The 24772-nt window shown below is 37.4% G+C and overlaps 1 protein-coding gene across 9 annotated transcripts in view; it reads right to left on the reverse strand.

Annotated features, from left to right (window-relative positions):
* DLG2 (discs large MAGUK scaffold protein 2) overlaps positions 1-24772 on the reverse strand; it is a 1600462-nt gene that overhangs the window by 1151568 nt on the left and 424122 nt on the right. For 6 of the 9 annotated variants that reach the window (XM_056115951.1, XM_056115965.1, XM_056115956.1 and 3 more), the window contains exon 2: positions 17602-17763. In XM_056115951.1, the coding sequence (XP_055971926.1) occupies positions 17602-17763 (162 nt within the window). The remainder of the gene's footprint in view (positions 1-17601; positions 17764-24772) is intronic. The other 3 variants (XM_056115953.1, XM_056115947.1, XM_056115959.1) reach the window with 1 other exon arrangement.

Here is a 24772-nt window from a genome sequence, read left to right on the forward strand (position 1 = left end):
CTGATTCTCAACCTATTTTTCATTTGTTTGGGGACCACACAAAACCTTTTGGGGATTGCTCCTTCTTCATTATGCATGGGTCACATTTGGAGCAAGGGTCTTATCTGCCTGTATTAGTTCCCTGGGCCAATTTCAACCGAACTTTTACAAGTGAGCAACAACTATGCACCCTATAGCTACTGACCCTTAGAGTGTGGAAGTGCTGATATTGTTCTTTACTAGTGTTCTATGAAAAGACACGTAAAATCTTTACTTACATGAACTTAGTCATGACTCAAAATTGACCACAAGCTCTAACATATTCAATGTTCTTCCAATTCAGAAAAAGTAAATTCCAAACTTTCGGAGTGATTTTGGTGAGTCAGCAGCCCAGAGGAAGATATTCTGGGAAGGGAGTGCTTTATCAGGATTGAACTGGCTTCCTAGAAACTCCTCCTTGATGGGAAAAATCAACTCAACTATTTCTACCTTAATTTTTCTTAAGATACTCCATCCCAAACATGCACTCTAATGTTTCATATAAATGTGTATATATGTATATGCATATATATCCATTGAGGAATAAAAGTTGACATCTGGAATATTTTTATTATTTATAAAATCAGGTTATATAAGCTAATAGAGAGCTGTATTCACTATTGATTAAGGCACACGTTGATTTCCCTAACAGAACTTAGTTTTCTCAGAGAGAGAGAGGCACATCCTCTCCCTTGATGGTCTTCTCTGAGGCTTAGCAAATCTCTGAAGCTATGCACCACAATCATGCCACACATACTATAGCATCACAGAGATTACGAGAGTGCTTCTCTGAAGGCAATGTGCAGTGGAGTCAAGTGGACAGGAAATGACAAACAGAGCCCCAGGGCTGGCGAAGTTGCATGAGTCTGAGCCTCTGTCTGATTCCAATACAAATCGAAGTTGAAAAACCATAAAAAGTCGTGCAACTTCTTAATTTATTAAATTTTATTGGTAATCATGACAGCCCCCCTAGACCCTGGATGGGGAAAACAGCAGCGATGAACACTATAAAGTGTTCATGTTCAGGTTATGCCATTTCTGACCAATTTGGTTTTAAGGACATTATTTAGCTGAAACGATTTTCTTCCCAAACTTTTTTTTCTTTTCTTTTCTTTTTTCTGTTTTTATGGTTGCTTTGTTATTGTGGTTTTGGGTTCTTTTTGTAATATGAGAAGTTGAGCAGAGAGACAGCAGCTTGTCTGGGTTCTATTCCTAGAACCCAATATTGTCTCCCAAGTATCGCATGGTCAAGAATGATACCTGATCACCGAGGAACAAGTAAGCCCTGAATACAACCCAGCATGACCCCAAAACAAAAAACAATGGACCAGAAAATGTGGCTTTCTCATGCTTTTGACCTTGATCACAACCAGAGTATATTGTACCAGAAACGCAAACATACATAAGCATACCCACACTGAATGGAAGTGAAGTCTTCTACTTGTGAGATCATTTTCTGTTCTATTCTTCTCTACTATTCCAAAATTAGTTATTAAATTGACTTTACATCTACTAATAGGTCACATATAGTTTGCAAACCCTGTATTTAGTAATTGTTACTCTTTCTTTGGAAGAATTCTCATTTGTAGGTGTGACTAAGAATGCGTGTCAGACTAACTCGTCTCACGTTCTTGGTCTCCCTCCCTCCTTTCTTCCCTCCCACCCTCCTCCATCTCTCTTTCTGTCTCTTTTTTTGTCTATCTATCTCTGTCTCTCTTTGTCTCTTTCCCTCTGTCTTTCTGGGTCACATCTGACTGTGTCCAGTGATTACTACTGATGGACTCAGGAGCCCATATGGGGTGCCAGGGATCAAACCAAGTCAGCTGTCAGAAAGTTAAGTGTCTTTTCTACTGTACTATCTTTCAGATCCAATGCTAAATCTTTCATATAGTAGCTGAAAAGTATTAGAAAAGGATTTCTAACTTCCTTGTACCCATTTTCCTCCTACGTAAAATGGGAATAAAGGAACATTTTTATGAGGTGATTGAATAAAATAACTCAAAAATAAAGAGCATTAGGAATGTTTCCAGCAGATATTGGCTCAATAAATACAAAAATATACTATAAATTTCTCCCAGACAGAAAAGCAAGTGAGTAGATATTAATGCAACACAAGAAAAATGTAAAATTAAAATTTGACTTTAGAAAATAATTTATACCTTCTTCCTTTAAAAATCTAGTTGTTCTCATTGTCAAAATGGCAATACTTCCCAAAGCATTGTACAAATTCAATGCGATCCCAATAAGGATACCCATGACATTCTTCAAAGAAATGGAGCAAACACTCCTAAAATTTATATGGAACAATAAGCCTCCACGAATAGCTAAAGCAATTCTTGGGAAAAAGAAAATGGGAGGAATCAACCTGCCTAACTTCAAGCTCTACCACAAAGCAGTAATAATTAAAACAGCATGGTACTGGAACAAAGGCAGAGCTGCAGACCAATGGAACAGAGCTGGATATACTGACATCTCCTCCCAAGCATATGATCATTTAATCTTCGATAAGGGGGCAAGAAAAGTGAAATGGAGCAGGGAAAGCATCTTTAATAAATTGTGCTGGCAAAACTGGATGGCTACATGCTAAAAAAAGTGGGCTCAGATCTCTGCCTAACGCCATGCACAAAACTAAGAGCAAAATGGATTTATGACCTCAACATCAGACCAGAATCCATAAAGTTTATTGAAGACAAAGTTGGCAAAATCCTCCATGATATTGAAGCTAATGTTATCTTCAAAGATGTCACACCACTGGCCAAGCAAGTGAAAACAGAGATAGACAAATGGGACTATCTTAAACTTAAGAAGCTTCTGCACCTCAAAAGAAACAGTGACCAAAATACAAAGACAGTCTACAGAATTGGAAAGGATATTCACCGAATACACATCTGACAAGGGGTTGATATCAAGGATATACAAGTTACTGGTTGAACTCCACAAGAAGAAATCACCCAACCCCATCAAAAAATGGGGCGATGAAATGAACAGAAACTTTCTCAAAGAAGAAATCCTAATGGCAAAAAGGTACATGAGAAAATGCTCTACATCACTAATCATCAGAGATATGTAGATCAAAAAACAATGAGATATTATTTCACACTACAGAGACTGGCACACATCCACAAGAACAAAAGCAACCGGTGCTGGCGTGGATGTGGCGAGAAAGGGACCCTCCTTCACTGCTGGTGGGAATGCTGACTGGTCCAAGCCTTTTGGAAAACAGTATGGATGATATTCAAAAAATTAGAATTCGATCTCCCATTTGACCCAGCAATACCACTCCTGGGAATATACCCCAGAGAGACAAAAAAGTATAGTCGAAGTGGCATCTGCAATTGTTTGTTCATTGAAGCACTCTTTACAATAGCCAGAATCTGGGAAAAACCTGAGTGCCTGAGAACAGATGACTGGTTAAAGAAACTTTGGTACATTTACACAATGGAGTACTATGTAGCTGTTAGAAACGATGAAGTCATGAAATTTACATACAAGTGGTTCTACATGGAAAGTGTATCATGTTAAGTGAAATGAGTCAGAAAGTGGGATAGACACAGAAAGGTTGCATTCATCTGGGTAACATAAAGCAACAAAATGGGAGACTAACACCTAGGAGTGGCTGAGATTAGTACCAGGAATTTTGCTCCATGACTTGGAGGCCAGCCACACGTGCTAGGGCAAAAGGAAGCTCAGATAGAGAAGAGAGCACCAAATACAGAGTGTTGTGAGTATCCTCCCAGGATGGGAGAAGCATGCTGAAAGTAGACTATACACCAAACATGATTGCCACTCAATGCCTCTCTTGAAAACCATAGGACCCAAAAGGAGAGAGAGAGAACAAAAGGGAATGCCCTGCCACAGAGGTAGGGGGGGATGGGGGGAATGGGGGGTGGGAGGTATGCTGGGACACGTAGTGGTGGAGGATGGGCACTGGTGGAGGGATGGGTACTTGATCATTGTATAACTGAAACCCGAGCACAAAAATTTGTAAGTCTATAACTGTACCTCATGGTGTTCCACTAATAAAAATAATTAATAAAAATAAAAAAATAATTTAGCTGTTCTCTTGAACAAATACAAAGGAGCAAAACACATTTGCTGATATAACACAAGTCACATGTTAAAGAAAACTCCAGCTTTATAAATATGCCAGTTCAACATAAAAATTATTGCATACAGAAATTATGCTAGAATAAAACTTGATATTTTATGGAATATCTGTTTTTAGAATTAGTGAATTTTTATAGACATAAAACTAGACAAAGAACATTTTTTCTGCTGTCATTGGTTAATAAAATGTTCTAGATTTAAACACTTTTATTGTGAATTCAATAAATATGTTAAATATCTCTTACTAGTCAAATATATTGACTTGTTAATTATGACAAAGTAAATTTTAACTAATAATAATCATCATTATATATTTCATATAATTATTTTAGTTTAATAATTCTTTATAGCACTGTAGCTCTCTCCTCCCATTGTTCATTGATTTGCTCGATTGGGCCCAGTAACGTCTCCATTGTAAGACTTGTTGTTACTGTGTTTGGCATTTCAAATACATCACGGGTAGCTTGCCAGGCTTTGCTGTATGGGCAAGATACTCTCAGTAGCTTGCCGGGCTCTTCTAGAGGGGCGGGGGAATTGAACCTGGGCTGACCTGGTAGGCCGCGTGCAAGGCAAATGCCTTACCCGCTGAATTAAATAAATAAGTTAAATGTATTTTATTATCCAAGCTTATTACATACAAGCTTGTTACTATAAAGTGAAATTTTAGTTTTTTAAGTAACAACTTTAAATAAACTTCATACATATATAGCACTATAGCACTATCCTCCTGTTCATCGATTTGCTCGAGCAGGCCCAGTAACGTCTTCATTGTAAGATTTTGTTGTTACTGTGCTTGGCATATTGAATACGTCACGGGGAGCTTGCCAGGCTTTGCCGTCCAGGTGAGATACTCTCAGTAACTTCCCGGCTCTCAGAGAGGGGTGAAGGAATCAAACTTGGGTTGGGCAGGTAGGCCACGTGCAAGGCAAACACCCTACCTGCTATAAATATATATATTCATATACACATATGTGTAGATTAGCACTTTGATTCAAGTCATCTGTGCCTTGAAAACTGTTCTGATATCTGTAAATAGACACCAAAGAAGTCTGAAATCTTTTTGGGTCACTCTAAACCTGGCTTTGCCCCCAGTACATTTACTATACTTCCACTGAACGAAACAGAGTAATGTTTGCTTTCATCTGAGACACAGCTTAGCTTAGAGAGGTGTATTCTCTAGTTAAAGCTATTCTATCAAGGACATCAAGGGTTCAAGGGTTAAGGTAAGGTAAAAAAAACAGCCCATCTTCATTGATAACACATTTTTCGATCTTAAATTCATATTTCATCTTGCACACATATATTTTCTATTTTTCAATATAAGATAATTGCTCTACGAATAACTTCTAAATATCAAGGACTATTTGAAGACTACCTGTGTATCTCAAGTAATATCTATAGAAACCCAGAAAAAAATCCATATTGTTATACTTATATAACAGAGAAGAAGTTGTAGACTGCTAAAAGTCACAGTTAGAAATCTAATAAGCCAGATTTTAAACACAACTAGATCTCATTCTAAAATCCATCTGCTTTCCATGTTATGTTATTATTTTTATCTAATTCTACAACACTTCTTTGCTAATGTATGTGTGAAGTTAGGAGTAGTTTTTATATAGCTTCATTAATAAATATTTGAAAGCATGCTCACTAAAAGCTTGCAGCTTCAGATTTTCTGATGATGAATAAGTGTATGTATCATTTTATGGCACTAATTGCAACTTCATGGTTATGAACAGTAATTAATTAATAGATACGCTGTGCTGATAGGCAGTATGAGAAAGTCCACACACATTATTTCAAATTATTGCAGAAAGCCTCGGCAGTAGTGAACTTAGTATTGAGAAGGACTATTGTGTACAATTGAATTAAATCTTTAGGAATACAGCACTACAACAAAATACTAATGATATTTATTATAAATACTTATCTCATAGACCATCTTTAATGTTCAACAACACAAATATCTTCAAAAAATCATTTTTATTCTTGTTTTAATTTTTATATATGAGAGAAAGAGATTTCTAAAGTTATTCCACTGATTTAATTTTCTAAAGGCACAATACTAAGGGAAACTCATTAACCCACCGTGGGTTAATTCTAGAGTGTGTTCTTGAATTATAAGACGTTATGCTAGATCCTATGCCTAAGATTCCCTTAAGTTTTTCCACCTTTTGGTTTAAAAATCCAGGACTATTTAAGACAGGTGACCAACCTTTTGCAATGAATGGAAGTTGAAGTAATAGGACCAGGTAATCGTTTGCCTGGATATGCTAGATCTATCGCACTGCTGTATTTCCCTCAGCGATTTCTTCTCACTGAGATCTAATCCTGGAACAAAATGCATTATTCATATATATATATACATATATATCCAGTTCTCTGACATAACCCTTCAGTGTTTTGTTAACTAAGAGTTTCTCGATGTAGTCTTGCAAATCTCAATTTCTTCTCCAAGACCAAATGCTTTCTGAAGCATCAGCTCAGCTACTTCACCATCTAGTGGCGAGAGACAAAAATAAACAGGTGTTATATTTTTTTAAAATGACTAGGCTTTGAAATAACAAAAATCTGGTTACTTTTGCAATTAATAACATTAATAAAAGCTCTATGGCCACATAAATACAACTTGTTGTATTGTTTGGTTAACGATCATAATTATTGGAGTCAAACATATCCCAAAGTTATTTTTTTAATTCAGTGAAAAGAAATATTTAGAAGGCATCCAGTGTCTGCCAACCTGCTTCTATACCTGAGAGAGGGCCTATTTATTTTTTATTTTTTTTATAAAACTGCTAATAATTGAGTGATTACCACATGAATATAGCTTATTTTAAAAGCCAAATATCTAATAATACAAACTAGACAAATTATAATTAAAATATTCTCTTTGAAATTCTAGAAAATCACCATCCCTTAGGTATTTTTTAAATTATGATTTTTTCTTAAATTTTTATTAGTGAAACACCATGAGGTGAAGGCCTGTTTATTTTTGATGCTACAGGCAAAAAGTGTGTTGTTAGTCACTGCCTCCTTTCTTCTTGGTCAATTTCTCTTGCAATAAAACTTGAAATGTGCTGCTTCTGTGGTTCATTCGTTAGCAACATCCTCTTTTCAGAGAAACCCTTCCATCCCACTTTGACTACACAAAACAATCCAGTGCCATTTCTAGATAAGATCTCAGAATTTTCGGATCTTTATTTCAAACTCCCTTCTAGGTCTGATATAAATACAACATTAATACCTCAAATACAATTTTTCAAGTCTAACCCCAGATCAGTTTTATTTTATAACTCTCCCTCTATGTCACTATTCAAATTAACCATTGGTGTACCTCCATCTGACTCTCCTTTCCCTTCTGTACGTAGGAGGTACCAAAGTCAGGTGATGTTCCACCCTAAACCAGCTTTCAAATCAAACATTTCAACTTTTCTTTCTTCTTAGTTCTATACCTGTTGTATTTCACATGATGCCCTTGGTTATAATATCGCTTTTCACTTTATTCTTCTTCTATTCTGTTACATTGATAGTACTTCAATGTGTAAATATTACCAGTTTTTGGAAATAAATCAGTGGAATGAAGTGGCCTTTGTTATTTTTCTTACTTACAGTTCTACACATCAGATTCTTCATATGTGAAGACTCTCCCCTATAATTTCCCCCAAATTGTCATTCTAACAGGTCCTCTAGTATTATCCCATGTATAGTTCAAAAATGCCCACAGGTATTCAAGGACAATAGACGTTTCCCCTAAACACATACTCCAACTTCGCAGCAAAACTTTCCCGAACTGTTTGTTCTGGTTTCAATGAGAATAAGAAGACAGAAAATCAAATTTATCTGACTAAAGCAATTTATGCTAATCTATAAAAGATAGTTTTAATCTTCTTTGTAAAAAGTCATTGACTCTAAGATGACGTGACTGTAGTAAAATAGACCACACACATACCTTAGAAGATGTGTCAATTTTACTTACAAAATATCATTGATCTCAGGACATTTTATATATGTCATAAAAGGGAAATTGGAAGCTTAAAAATGATGAGGCTATGAAAATTTGGAAAGGGAGAGAGAATAAAATAAAGGGAAAAGAAAGAATTCTGTCTTGATTTCTTTCCTAATTTAGTTATTTATATACATATATATTATATAATATAAATATAAATTTCACACACCTCTCAGAAAGTAATTGTTTATGTGTTAACTTAAAAATATCAATTCCATAAAGTACTAAGAATATTAAGGATATAATAATGAACAAGACAGACCATGACTTCAATAGTGATGGTAATATTCTTTTTTTAATATGGTGATCACTATTGGATAACATTGGGTTGTTGTTGCTCCTCCCACAGGGAGTTTAGGTTTATTGAGCCACTTCCACATCAGTGGCCCTGAGGCACACCCAATTCCATCCTGCAGGCACTAATAATCTTATATTGCTTTTTTCTTTCCTTTATGTAATTTGCAAGGTTATTTAGCAATGTTCTTTTTGTATAGACACAGGCTGACAGTTCATGCTACGCTTTGCAACATGGGAGGTAATTGGCACCCAAATGATATTTACTCCTGGGCATCTATATTTACTTGACTTAAGCTTCAGTTGCCCTTAGTTCCTAGCCCTCCATAAGCAGGATCCCAACGAAAGGACTGGATGGACCCAGGGCAAGCTGTAAGCTATCCTGGCATCGAAAATAGACAAGCTAAGCACCGTAAGTATAATAAGTTAAGAGCATGGTTCATGGAACAAACTCTGTCATGACCCCAAAAGAAGTAACTGAATCAGGACCCTGCTGGGGTTAGGAAAGACTAACCTGGCCTGAGGACTGTAGTCTGGAATATATAGTGAGATGTCCACAGGAAGAGCCAACCTTTAAGTTTAATATATCCCATACTGTGTTCATACAAAATGACTAGAAATATAAGAAGTAAATTTACTATGATGGTTAAATGGATTACTAGCTGAGGAAGGGATAAAGCAATATACCCTAGATGGAATCTGGCCTTGAGTGGCTCTCCTGAGATGAGATTTTGTCTTTGAGTTAATCTCTTCCAGGAGTGGCTTTACATCTGTTTGTTGTAATGATAACGTTCAACCCCACCTTTTTTGTATCCCCATGCTTTTTGATTTCTGTATAACTATGCTATAAGGGGCAAGAGGGGACTAGAAAGTTAACGACTAGAAAGGAGGATGAGAAGTGAGACTTTTGGACTTTGGGACTTGAGGACTAGGAAGAGGACCAGATGACAATGACGATGACTGAAAGCAGAGAATTATGAGACTATGATGAGATGAGACGAGGAAGAAAATGTAATGAGAGAGAAGAAAATGTAACAAGGTAAAGGACTTTGAGGTCTATGAGGAGAACCAGACTATGGAACTATAATGAATAGGACAATGACCAAAACTACAACTAGGATTACTATTACAGCTATGATTAGGAAGTAAGGGGAGAGATTATTCTATGCTGGGGAGGAGAGAGAAATAAACGCACTACCAACCAGTACCAGGCCCAGTTTCTCCGTTTCCCTGTCCTTTGTCTGTTCATCGCAGCCATTGTCGGGCCTGGGGAAACAGTTCTTGGCCACTGAATGCTTGAGTCCCCTGCTTCCCAAGTGCCTTTTTCTTGGAAACTCACAATCATTAAAATTATAATTTGAACAACCACTGGGCTTTCTGGTCATGTAAATGTCATGTTAACATAAAGTGTTGTTTTATTACTGTCTAATAGTTGAATGTTTAAGCATTAGTTTGCTTATTTCTAAAAGTGAGCAGATAGTTTATGAAATGAAACACATATCAGTTGATATACATTTTATCAAAAAAAGAAGTAAAAATGGCAGAAATAGATCTGGACAGGTGTTGGAGAAGAGAAACAAGCATTGTGGTACACTGAACTTTCCTGAGTTCAAGGACCTAGGGACCTACTGTGAGAAGCAAATCTCTGCAGAAAATTCTTCAAGTGATCAAGAGATGCTAAGAAAAAAATTCTTACAGTCTCAAAGGATTTTCTAAAAGGAATATAGCACCTAAATACCAGATTTGCAATGGGACAAATTCCTGTGGAAATTTACTACTCACTGAATTAAAGATATTAACAATTTTCTGGTACAGCTGGAAAGGCACTTGCCTTACACTTAGCTGATCTAGATTTGACACCCATCACTGCATTCTGTTCTCTGGTCCTCTGAGCCCGACCAAGAGTGACCTCTGAGCACAGAGACAGGAGTAAGCCCTGAGCACAGCTGGGTGTGATTCAAAAACCAAAACAACAACAATTATTTTCTACAATATTCCTTTATTTGTCCATTACTTATAATCCTTATTTTGAAAATGAAGTTTCATACACTTTTTGTAGATTATACCAAAGTTTTAAGTCTGAAGCTATATTAAAAAAAGTTACCTCTAATTTCGACAAATACGGAGATCACAAAAGAAAATCTGAATCTACGGTCTCTTTTAAAAGTGAAGAATAGTTTAGAGGAAGGTATGAGAAAGAACCCTGGATTTGGAGCCAGATGCTTTAAAATGATGGCACTCTGGGGACTTGGGGACTTGACAATGGTCCAGAGGGCGAAAGTGCATGTTTTGTATGCAGGACACACTGATTAGTGTCCTAGCATGGCCTTAAGCAGCACCCCAAAGTCAGTCCAAGAATAATCCCAAGTACCTATAGATGTGGACCAGGAAAAAAAACTGTTAAAGGATCCTAATGACTTAAAGGAGTTTGAAATTGGATGAATATAATAATAAAGCAAATAGCACTACTTGTGATTGGTTGGTTATATGACCAGCACTTCCTAAGCAGTTATACTTGCTATTTCATATAAAAATCCAATGAGGTAAATATATTTTCCTTTTTATAGAAAGGAAGCTCAGATAGAGAACTTAAGACAATTTGCTCGATTTGCTCGAGCGGGCCCAGTAACGTCTTCAGTGGAGACTTTTGTTGTTACTGTGTCTGGCATATCGAATACTCTCGGTAGCTTGCCGGGCTCTCCGAGAGGGGCGGAGGAATCGAACTCGGGTCGGCCATGTTGGCTGCGTGCAAGGCAGACACCCTATCCACTGTGCTATCGCTCCAGCCCTTAAAGCAACGCCCAACGTACTTAATTAAAGGACCAAATGCAAGTGTTTTGAAAATGAAAATATTTAATTTAGTCGCTGTGATTTTTAATATTGATAATTAATAAAACATGGATTATCAAGTAAAACATGTCCCAACTCCACACACACCACTAGTGCCAGTATCTCTGCACCAAGATCCCTCAAAACCCCATCATGAACTTAAAAATAGTTGGTTCCTATAGTGTGGGCCATATGTTTATACTCGTATTAACATATGGATTTGATGTACAAAGTTATTTTGTCTCAATTCAAAGTGTCTCTAAGACCTTAACCAGCGACTTCGTAAGATGGTCACTCAGGATCATCTCACCCTCTTATTTGGAATTTTCAGGTCTGTTTCTAGGACCAGAATCTTACCAGTGTACAAATTTTTTCTTGCCTTGTTTCCCTTGATGTCCCAGATGAGTGAAATCAATATTTTTCCTTCTCCTTCTGACTTACATTGACTAGCATACCCTCCAATTCCATTCAAGTCTAAGCAAAATGCATAATTTCATTTTTTCCTGTAGCTGCATAGTATTCCTCTGTGAATAAATACCACAATTTGCTTATTCATAAATCTGTCACTGGATACCTTTGCTGTTTGAATATCCTGGCCACTGTAGTAACCACTGCAATGAACATAAGTATGTATGTATCTTTTCAAATCAATGTCTTTGTGTTTGTGGGGTAGATGCCAGAAGTATGATTACTTAAATCCTGGCATTTTTATGAGAAACAGCCTTGTTCCTGACGCCCCATTCGCTCTCAATGGAACGACCATCTCCGAATGCAACAGCTATGTGTACCTAGGTCGAGAGGTCAACATGACAAATGACCTGGCACCCGAGCTGTGCAGGAGGAAGAGAGAGGCTTGGAACGCCTTCAAGAACGTCGAAGAAATAGCTAAGAGGACAAAGAACCTCCGGCTCCGGGCACATCTCTTTGATTCCACTGTTCTTCCTGCATTAACGTATGCCTCAGAGACCTGGGCCCTATGCAAACAAGATGAGAACGCTATTCAGGTCTCCCAAAGAAGAATAGAAAGAGCTATGCTTGGAATATCACGTTTCACTCAATTGAGAGAAAGAATCCGGAGTTCTGACATCCGTCGACGATCAAGGATCAGGGACGCTGTCTCATATGCCAAGGTGTCGAAAATCAGATGGGCTGGTCACGTAATGAGATTTAAAGACGACCGTTGGACTAGAGCTGTTACTGATTGGATTCCACGGGATGTCAAGAGACTGCGTGGCCGCCCACCTACCAGATGGTCAGACTTCTTTGCCAAGATCATGAACGATCGGTTTGAGGCCCTCCATGTTCCCGGAGCGAAGAGATGCCATTGGGCTACACTAGCACGCGACAGGGACAAATGGAGACGTTACTGGGGCCCGCTCGAGCAAATCAACGACTAACGGGAAGTTAAGTGATTAAGTGATCATGTCCATTATCATGTCTTAATCACTCTCTCATACTTTGTAAAGTAACATATGTCTAGATTCATGAGATTCCATAGCAGGCTTAGAAATTAGAATTTTGGTGGCAGAGTTAGAATAACTAATATTTACGAAGAACTCAAGTACACTAGGAGACCAAGATACATATTTTAAGTTCTTATCTTACTGCTTTTATTTCCCCATCATCTACTATGAAACATCCATTGAATACTCAATTGATATTTGAGTGTGAAAAAAATTCTCATGTTTAATTATAGGTATGTTTACTTTATGGACTTTTCCTCTAGAGAGGAAGCATTCCTATCTTAAGGGAAGGTAATCATTACACTGAATTTTCTAATAATTGTATTTCCACTTCCAAGTCCCTACTTTAGCCTGGCCAAAGAACCCTAATGAAAACACACGAAGGATGCTCATTCATCAAGCAGGAAAGAGTGAACAATAAAAGATTATGAATTTAGAAGTAAGGCTTTGAGTTGCTCTCAGTGACAGAGAGATATGACTGAAGGAAGGCCTTCTCTGTGTAGCACTTAAACGATTTATTTCCCAGCAAACTGACTCTTCTGAAGCAAGTCATATGCAAAATCCCTAATTAATAGCTACATTGACACTTAAGTAGGATTCAGAGGGCACTCACTGATGGCATGTTTTTCCTTATCACTTTTCCCTCTTTCATAGTTATCCCAAGCAACAGACAGATCGAAGAAAGCAAAGTGATTAAAGATATGCAGATCTTATCCAGAATTTTCTTTTTTAAGTATTTCTCTGACTAATGGGGTTCCTTCATGAGAAAATAACACAGATTTTCTTCACAGCAGACTTTCCAAATAATTAAATGATGATAATACTATAACTTTGTTGACAAAGTAACTAAGAACAGAAGAAAATGCATGTGGGTGAGGCAGAGAAACTAGTACAGCAACCAAAGTGCTAGCTTTGCACCTGGCCTCGTTCAGTACTCTGCACATATTTCTCTGAGCACCACCAGAAGTGATTCCTGACCACTGCTGGGTGTGACCCTCAGAAATAAAACAACAGGAAACAAAATTCCCAGTGGTTTGAATCTGATAGTTCGGTGCTATGCTGGCACCTACTCAAACTACTCTCTCCTCATAAATATGCAGTTGTCTTGAAATCAGCCATGATGGAAGTATTTATACCATGAAATCCGCAAGCCTTACATATTCATAGTGTATTTTCACTCGAGAAAAAATATACACCCTTATCACCATCATTAGTTTAGAAGAAAAACATAATCTTTTCAGTCAGAAAATCTAAAAGAACATTGTGCCCAATACTTCTTACGGGACATGAAGGAAATATCCTGGACTTAAATGAGCTACTTCACAACCTGAGTGCAGAAATCATGGACTAACTCACCTTTCCATTCCCTTCACAACACCTCCTGGTCATATTACTGAACTGTGCTTCTAAAGGGGACAGAAATATGAATTCATCATTCGTATTTGCTGAGTATATTTTATTACATCCCCTTGAAACAATTTCAGGAGTTTACTACTCATCAGAGATTAATTTTAAAATTGACCTGTGCTGCCTTTAATAAATGATATCATTATGGTAAAACCATAAAACAATATTATTTTTAAAAAGGAAATGTAAAAAATAAGACAGGACCAGAACAATAAGAGATCGGGTATGGTGCTTGCTTTGCAGATGTCCAAGAGGGGTTCATCCCCAGTACCCACATATGGTTTCCCCAAGTAGTCCGGGAGTAATCACCGAGTACAGAGCCAGGACTAAGTCCTGAAAACCACTGGGCGTGGCCAAAACAAATATATATAACTAAATCAGACAGACAGGAGAAATAACTGCCTAGAAAATCTAATTAAGGTGACCTATAAATGCAAAAAAACTATCTCTGAGAATTTGGCAAGGTAAGACATAAGATGGAAATATAAGAGTCTGAGCTTCAGCAAAAGCAAATTTTCCCTTCAACTCGAATAAGACATTTTTCAAATCAGACATCAAATATCATAACACATAATGGCACAACGTGGTTATGATGCATTTGTGTTCTCATTTGGCTACCTAAACTGTAACTATTCAGATAATATTCTAAGGTATCTGCTGAAAGTTTAACATCAAAATGAAGACATCATACTGCTTTTGTTATTTTCTATAATTTTTCACTGGTTCACACCAGATTTTACAATAATTTTTGTCATCAGACTCAGCTTAGTACTTTGGGGGTTAATTTTAGAGTTCATTTAAAAATAATTTTTATTTTGTTTATTTATTTATTTTTTTGTGTGGAGGGGGTTTCTTTTTGGATCACACTCAGTGATGCACAGGAGTTACACCTGGTTCTATACTCATGAACTCAGGAATTACTCCTGGTGTTGCTCATGGGAACATAGGGGATATATCTCATACCTGACACCATTAATATTCAAAGAATAGTGCACATTTGATGGTGTTTAAAGTGAAAGGCAATCAATCTTAGAGGGATATATATTTTTACAGATATACACATATATGGACTAGAGTGATAGCACAGCGGGTAGGGAGTTTGCCTTGCACGCAGCCAACCCAGGTTTGATTCCTCCGTCCCTCTCGGAGAGGCTGGCAAACTATCTTGAGTATCCTGCCCACAAAGCAGATTCTGGCAAGCTCCAGACATGGCAAACAAGTCTCACAATGGAGACGTTACTGGTGCCCACTTGAGCAAATCGATGAACAATGGGAGGACAGTGCTACAATGCTATATACATATATATATATACATATGTATATATATATATATATCAGCACATAAGGCTCAACTCTCCTCTATGGAGACATTTTTGATCATTTTCAGTGGTTTTTCATAACAAACAATACAAAATAAATTATTTCAGCTCTGCTTTGGGTCAAGGGTTGAGGTTTGGGATGGAAACTCCTGAAATATGGTGATGGGGATGTGTAATGGTGGTGGTATTGCTATTCAAATATTTAATGTAATCAAATATTGTGAACTACTTTATAAAAATAAAATAACCTGTAGGGAGGAAATTAAAAAAAAAATAAGGCAGGGAAGATCCATGAGACTCACTGCTGGGATTCTTTCAGCAAGAAGGAAAAATATTGATATGTCAACAGCCCACGAAACCTAGCTCTCCAGCTCAGTGCTCTCACAGTCTGCCTTGCTCAGAACACAGAGGAAGGGCGAGCATTTGTTTGAGGAAACTTCTCCTCTGACCACACGAGTTATGGGTCCTAGATTGGCCAGGTCCAGAGAGAATGGTGTTCCTTCCGCTGGAGAGCCTTTCACTGGCTCTTTGAAGGCCATGACCTAGACTAAACAACTCACAGGGAACTCTTGCTTCACAAAGCAGTATGTTTGGTTGTGTGTGTGTGTGTGTGTGTGTGTGTGTGTGTGTGTGTGTGGTGGGGGAAGGGGGCAAAGGGGAGTCTCTAAACGGCAAAATCTTTGCTCTCATATTCATCCCAAGCACATATTCCTATTCATAATACACAAAGCACTCTGTAATTTGGGTGTTTGGGTGACACAAATTCATATTTTCCACCTAGCAGTCTTTGAAGTCCAAGAAACTAAACTGTCTATCCTCCAGCCCTCAATCTTTACTTGTCCAGATGAAACATACAATATTCTATTAGTGTGTTTTGTATTTTCAGAGACTCCAAAGAACTTCACAATGAGCCTAGAGGCATATAATATACATTATTATATATGCTACAACTCATTACATTTAATAGTTATCTATTGTTTTAATTATTTTATACCTAAAAGTATTTTTATATTACAGTTTTAAATTAATTTTTCTTAAATTGATTTTACTTTCCACGCCACACCTGGTGATGCTCAGGGCTTACTCCTGGCTCTACACTCTGAGATCACTCCCGGTGGGCTCAAATCCGGGGTACTGGGGATCAAACCCGGGTTAGCTGAGTGAAAAGCAAACACCTTATCTGCTTCAGCTGACAATGTGGTTTTTAAATGGTAGGCTATTTAAGGTGTAAAAAATGTTAAAAATGTATTAAACATAATTGAGTCTTTCTTTGATGTTTTGGAAAGTACGATCAAATCTCAGAAAGCATTAAAGTCACCTTTATGCTTGTACCTTTTATTGTAGCAAAGTTACCCACAAGTCGTAGTGGAGTGAATGTTCTGCCTTATGAAATAATGGGAGTTTTCTTTAGCAATAACCCAGGGCTATGTGATAGTTTATTTTTAAAATGTGTTCTCTCATATTACATCATTACTCAGTGCATTTTCATGCTTGCTTGCATGCTTTAACAGACATTCATAAGGTTTTAGTCATAGCACCAAATCTTATAGCACCAGAAAATAAAAGGGCAGTATTATTTGCAACCAAGTACAGAAAATCTGTATTCCCATTTAATTGTTTTTTCTTGTCAAAATACCATTTATCAAAAGAAGTGTTCAAAATTAAACAAAAAGATGAAAAGTGTTGGAAAAGTATGACGCCAAGAATAAGGATATGTAATATAAAATAGAGGTGTTGATGAGCCGACTCACACATTTCCCTTTTTAGTCTGAACAGCAAGGCAATTACTAGGTGTGATTACATTATATTTACTTCCTTTGTTTTATCACAGAGCAGGAACAGAGAGAAATAGCATTTAAACAAAACCTCGATATACTGCTAGGCTTTTAAAATATTTGGTCAGCTTATTTTCCCTTTCAATTTTTCACCTCTGACTCTGTCCTTCACCCATTCTCAGTAAGTAAAAGAATTTTCCAGACATTTAAAGAATTGAAAGAAACTCTCTCTATTGGGATTTCCTGGTAAGTGTCCAACCCACTTTGGCAACCAGAGTCACTCGAGGGTTCGAAAGGCATTGCTCTAAAGGGTCAGGAAATATCTCATCCTAGTCAAGCAGACAACAACCACAGTGACGAGCTCTTGGAGAAACTGAACTGACCTTCAACGGAGAGATGTGCGACTGCAGGACGTAGCCGTGGACATTCTCGATCTGGGACAGGTTCTTCTCTGACACATGCACAAGTTCAGGGCCCCTTACTTCGTGCGTCAGTCGAGGTAAGGAGTGATCATGTGGGGCATCCTCATCTTGATAGCGATACTTCTAGGAGAAAGGACCAGAAAGAAAAGAAGCATCAATGTTTGCAACAGGTACAATACTGAACTCCACCTTGTCACTTCACTTACTGGACGCGGTAGATACCTCTTGTTTATGTCCTCCTGTAACTCCTTTCTTTCATGATCACCACAAAGCAGGCAGAGGGTAAGCAAAATGAACGAGCCATCGATACTGACCATCAATACTGTTGATGACTTGTTTCGTATAATTAATCAATTAATGATGTGGGTGACGGTAGCATATTTACAATTATATTGTTATTTATGGTCGATATACACAGTCACCTCACCACCACCATCACCACAGAGCCGAAGACCCTCCACCCATGCCCCTGTGTTACTTGCTTTTGCAAGAAAGCGTACTATGTTTACAAATACACTCGCTGGCTTCATAAAGGCTTATGCTACATCACTTTAATGAAAGACCTACATTACAATTGTTTGCACCTGTGTTTGACAAACAGAAGTTAGAGAATTTAAAATTTTATGACCAAGGACTAAAAACAAAACCAGTGCCCAATTTGGGGGAACTCTTTTGCTTTTATGTTCTGTGTTGTCTCATTTTTGTCATTAGTGATTAGAAAGGCAGCATACCCTGAGACATCATGTGGTATTAGCAAATGCCTTCCTTAGGAAGTGCTTTATATGGGGTGTATGGTGTATTTATTCTGTATAAATAACAAATATCCTTTTACATACATGTGTATATACTTCTATACACTGGATGATTTCGTAGGTTATTTGGGGCTTGAAAGTGCTCAAAAACATTTCCATATAAATAAGTGCTGAGTCTTTGCCTTACACAATTTCAACTTACAGAAGGTTCATAGAGATGTTCAACTTTCAGCTAGAATGGGAAATCTGTATGAATTACAGATGGGTGTACAACAAAATTAGATTGAGACCGTCTACCTTCTCCTGAGGGGTAACTCTCCAAATGACCTAGAAGATTTAACTGTGTGCTTAAATTTCTAGGACAAGAATGAAGAAGAAAAGTGCTGGGCACAAAAGAAAAGAGCTTTGCTATATCCATTCAGAAAAGTTAATTAGCTTCAGTGGTTAGAGAGATATAAACTCCCTGGGAAATGGAAGAATTTCCCTTTGGATATTCCAAATCTCCCATAGAAAAAATCGTGTCACCTGCTTTATTTATATTAGTCTCAAAAGAAAACAATCATCTCTTTCTTTCACTTCCAAACACACAAAAAATATTGATGTAGCTTAGTTCAACTCTGAGACAAATGTCACTTTTTTTCAGTAAAATATTTTTAATCTAAAGAATATCAAAAATCAATTTAAAGATTTTGGTCATATTCAGAAGATTCAATGAAGGAAAAAATAGTAGTTTCTTTTTATTTATCTATGTTCCTTTTCCTTTTTTTCTTTACCATCTTTCTTCTATATTCTTATAACAATAAAAAAAAAAACCCTGTTCTGATAAAGACCATCCTTTGAGAGCTAAGGAAGCTGGCAGAAGCAGAGTCAGGACAAAGAGTGAATACTCAAGAGGAGCCCCAGGCATACTGGCCCCACCCAGCTTCACGCTGTCCTGGTTTCTGTTCTATCGCTCTCTATTTTTCTCACTCTTCTTTTGCACTCTTCTTTTTCTCACTATCTTTGTCTCCCACTCTTTCAAGTCTATTGACCTGGCTAAGAAAGACGAAGAAAGTTCTACCTCCTATCAATACCACAGCTAATACAATGTGATTTCGTATTTTTTAAATCTTAATTCCATGTGAATGGCAAAGAGATATTAGAGTACGGGTCAAAATAACATCCTAACGCCATCTCAGGCTTAATAATTTCTAATCACTTCCCAGTGCCCTGATATATTTACCATTGAGAAATATTTTATCTATATCAGATTATAAACGATATGTCTTCTTAAAGCACAAATAATCTATGATCTCAATCATTTTTGAGGTTAAAATGATTTTCTTTTTATATATTAAGCCTCAGGAGCCAGAAAGATAGTACAGTGGGTAGAGAGTTTGGCTTGCACAAATCTGACTCCATTTTAATACCTGACACCTCATGTGGTCACCTGAATCCAACAAAAGTGATTCCTGAGTGCAGTGCTAGTAGCCTTGAGAACAGCTGTGCATGGCACAAAACAGCCACAAATAAGAAAAATACCAAGTTTCAATCTGACTCATAATCTGATCATGGTTGGCAATTCAGTCTGTTACTCTTAACAGGAGCTGATTATTATAACTTGAATTTTCAAGGTAAAAACAATATTTCTGCAATGTTCCAAGTTTATTATTGGTCTCAAAATAAAAATTATATACAAAAATTTGTTGACTGCAGTTTACAAAGAACTCTCACCTATTTATCTCACTTAATACTTTAGACCCACAATGCAGCATGTTCCATATCTGAAAACTATCATGCTGATGAATTTAGGAAGTTGCCATAAGTAATGAACACCGGAGTTAGGACCTCATTTAGATCATTTAAATTTGAATCTCCCTTCTACTATCATTAATCTAATCCCATAAAGAGATGAAGCCTAAATCTGAAGCCTGAATATCAGTTTGGAAGAAAAACATTGCTGAAAATACACAACTTAATGAATTGGGAACAGTTCCATGTATTTCACAGTAGCATACTTTCGTTTTTCTAGTCTCACTAATTGGGAGGATAATCTTCCTTTATAAATGAGATTGGGCTTAACATTCATTTCTCAGTTTATGTGTCGGGGGAGTGGAGCAATATTACTCCCACGACCATTTGTGTGTCTCTGGCTTCTAGTCTATGATCTTACCACTAGACCTCCTCTCTCTTGTTTTCTCTCAAGGAGATTCTCCTTCCTGGGTAGTCACGCTGCCAGAAAAGCAGTCTATCAGATTTAATTCTCTCTTCCATCCCCAACCATCCGGTGCTTTAGCAAATGACCAAGTATTTGCCTAAATTTTGAATAATTTGCGTGTTTTGCATCCTCACCAACCCAGTTCCTACTACCGCCTCATTCAGGGTTTCGTAGACCTCAATAGACAAAAACCCCAGTCATTCTGGCTGTGTTGAAATTTTCCCCTTCTGAAATACTGTACCAAGAAAGTTTGTGAATGTCATATTGGTAAATCTCCTCTAACACTCCTACAATTTTTTAAAATTAATTCATTTGAAAGCTTTATTGAGATTATGTGATTTACAGTATTGTTAATAATTGTTTCCCATGACCATAATTCCAACAGTTTAACCATAAGAGGCGTGAGCCTTTAAACTCTGACATAAGTCATTCCCCAACCCTACTGAGTCCCTTCTACATCTTTGTACCACTATTTCCACTTGAGGATTATGCAATAATATAAACAAATATTTGTATTTCTTTCAACTAAAAAACTGTAAAATGCACATAAGCATTTTAAGTATACAGATAAATATGTTCATTTTGTTGTGAAACTAATCTTCATAACTTTTTTATCATGTAAAATTAAAATTCTACACCCCCTAAAATATTCCAGGGTTTCTATTTTCCTGACCTCTGCCTGCTATCACCATTATTTCTGGTTCTATTAAGTTGATTACTGTAAATTCTTGTATAGTTGTAATAATACAGTATTTGCCTCTTTGTGACCAATTTATTTCACTTGAGAGTAATGTCCTCCTGCACTTATTTGTGGAGTATAAGACAACGTAACATGAGGCTGACACCTAAGGTTAGTAGATACACGGGACAGATAGATTGCTCCATAGCTGGAATCTTGCCTCATGAGCAAAGGGGAGAAGGCAGCTGGAATAGAGAAGGGATCACTAAGAAAAAGATGGCTGGAGGAATCGGTCGGGATGGGAGATGGGTGCAGAAAGTAGATAAGGGACAAAAGATGATAACCTCTCAGGGTCCATATTGCAAACCATAATGCCCAAAAGTAGAGAGAGATTATGGGGAATCTTGTCTGCCATGGAGGCAGGGGGAGGGTGAGAAAGGGGGGGTATACAGGGGATATTGGTGGTGAGGAATGTGCACTGGTGGAGGGATGGGTGTTTGATCATTGTGTGATTGTAACCCAAACATGATAGCTTATAACTATCTCACAGTGATTTAATAATTTTTTTTAAAAAATGAGGAGATGAACACGATTAAAAAAGAGAGAGAGAGTAATGTCCTCAAGGTTTATCCATATTTGCATTGTCTTTTCTGGAAAGTTTTAAAAACTACAAGTTTGTGATGCTGAGTGCTCTCAAAGTATGTACTCACAAATCTAAACTCTTAATATTATATGGACATATTCTCTTTTGTATTCTTTCATTGAACAAAAGAATTTTGTAGTGATGGATACCATCTCGGACTTGGCCATTCTCTTATCTCCATTCTGATACATTTATGCATATGTGTGTATATAAAATATAAATGCACCACATATATGCTGTATTTATATGATAAAATAATCATCTTTGGATTAAATGAGGATTAAAACAGAAAAATTAATAAAATAGATATTATTTTCTTACTCTACCAAGGCATTTCTGCTGCTAAGTGTAAGTCAATACAAAAATTATGAACTCAGGGTCAAGATAAACACATAAACTCATAACTACATCAACTTCACACAAGTACTCAAGTTCTTAAGTATGGTATTGTACACTTCCCATCATTCCTTTTAAGAATCTATGCTTAAAATATAAACTGAATAAGATGCAGACCTTGAGATGCCATAAATTATTTTTATTAAAGAAACATTGGTCTACAAGAGTGCAAATATTTGTGTTTTTGAAGTACAATGCTTCTAACATGCTACTAGCAAGTATCAATATCCTTCTCCCACACTCCATCTGGTCTTTCTCAGTCATTCAAAACACCCACTTGGTAATCTCAGAACTGCCAAAAAATTCTGAGGTGATATTCACTAATATGTTCTATATTCTTTTACTTTGTTTTTTTTAGATAGCACATGTAAATTAGATCATCTGGTATTTGTCTTTCTCCTTTTATTTACTTTATTTATTACATTAAAAACCAGCTCCCGGAAGAAGAACAGTGCAGTCTCCTGCCCCCGTGCCTGACTGTCCTCGCCGCCGGGGCCCCTTGGAGGGGAGCGGGTTGAGCTTTCCTCCCCGCCCCGACCAGGGCTCCGGCAGCCGAAGACCTCCAGGACCAGCCACCACCATGCTGAGACCACTCTCCGCACACATGAAGGTACTGGTCATGTGGGTTCCGCGGCAGAGATCTCCAAGCCTACTCGGATTGGGGCTGAGCATCCTCCACCCAGATCCTCCAAATTCCAGTAGGCGGGGGTCACACCCACCACCTGGCCCCCTGGCGCAGTGTAATCCCATCAGCGGCCAAGACTCAGAGACTATAAAAACCAGCTTCTGGAACCGCGCGGCCGCATTTGCGACCACGCAACATCTTATTATGACATCTTATTATCTCATTCCTACTTTGGACAAACTGGCAGGCTACCGAATGTAGCCTGCCCGCACGGCAGAGTCTGGCAAACTCCCCGTGGCGTACCCAATATGCCAAATACCAGTAACAATGATGGGTCTCATTCTCCTAAAGAGCCTTGAATATAATCTCAGGGCTAGGATGAAGGAGACGTTACTGGGGCCTGCTCGAGGCAATCGATGATTAACAGGATTTGTGATTTGTGATTTGTGATTTATTACATTTACCGAGACACACACACTCTCCCATTTGTGTTATAACAGAAAGCAATCTTTCATATTCTCTTAGAACTTTGTATCACACACACACACACACACACACACACACACACACATATACACACGCATGTGCACCCATAATTTCTTTACCCAGTTATCTGTTATTGGATATTTGGGATGTTTCCAGATCATGAATGTTGTAAATTATACAGCAACAAACATAGATGTGCATACATATTTTTAATTTACTATTTGTTTTTGTTTTGAGGTCCTGCCTGGTTATGCTCAAGGATTACTTCTGACTCTGTACTCAGGAACTTCCCTTGGCGATTCCCAGTGCTCTGGGAAACATATGTGATGTGGGGATGCAACCTAGGTTGGCCACATGCAAAATAAGAGTCTTACTCCCTATACTAGATTACTGGCCCCTTAAATTAGTATTTTGATGTTTAGAATTGCTGAATCATATAGTTAGTTCTCTTCAAATTCATTGTTTACATATAAAAATATAACAGAATTTTGCATATTGATTTTATAATTTGCCATTTTACTGTATTGGTTTATAGTTCCAATAGCTTCTTTTTCAAAAATAATGGCATCCTTAGGGTTTTTAGGTATATTATTATTTTGTCTGCAAATTATTATAGATTCACTGTATCACTGTATCACTGTCATCCTGTTGTTCATCAATTTCCTCGAGCAGGCACCAGTAACGTTTCCATTCGTCCTAGCCCTGAGATTTTAGCAAGTGCCACAATTATTATTATTATAGATTAATTTCCTATTTTTCAATTTGAATTCCTTGGTTTTCCTTTACCAATCGTTGTGCTTAAGGGTTTCAATTTTGTGTGGAAGAGTAGTGGTGAGAATGGAAATCCTTGTCTGGCGTTTGTCTTAGAAAAAAAATTCACCTTTTAAGGTTTTGCTTTTAATATTAACAATGGGCTTGCTGTATTTTATCTTTACTACATTGAAATTCTTTTGTGCATGAGAAACATTATTCAACAGATTGTCAACCACAGAATTTCAATCAAGTAAAAATTGAAAAAAAGCTGCTGAGTTTTAATAAGAGGTTTTTGAATTGTCACTGTCACTGTCACTGTCCTCCCGTTGCTCATTGATTTGCTCGAGCGGGCCCAGTAACATCACCATTGTGAGACTTGTTGTTACTGTGTTTGGCATATAGAATACATCACAGGTAGCTTGCCAGGCTTTGCCGTGTGGGTGAAATACTCTCGGTAGCTTGCCAGGGTCTCCAAGGGGGGTGGAAGAATCGAACCCAGGTCAGCCGCATGCAAGGCAAAGGTTTACTCTGCATCTATTACTATGATCCTAAGATTCTTATCCTTATTTTTTATTTGATATAGTGGATTGACTGATTTGTA

The sequence above is a fragment of the Sorex fumeus genome, unplaced genomic scaffold (genome assembly GCF_029834395.1).
Source record: "Sorex fumeus unplaced genomic scaffold, SorFum_2.1 ptg000030l, whole genome shotgun sequence".
Lineage (NCBI taxonomy): Eukaryota > Metazoa > Chordata > Mammalia > Eulipotyphla > Soricidae > Sorex > Sorex fumeus.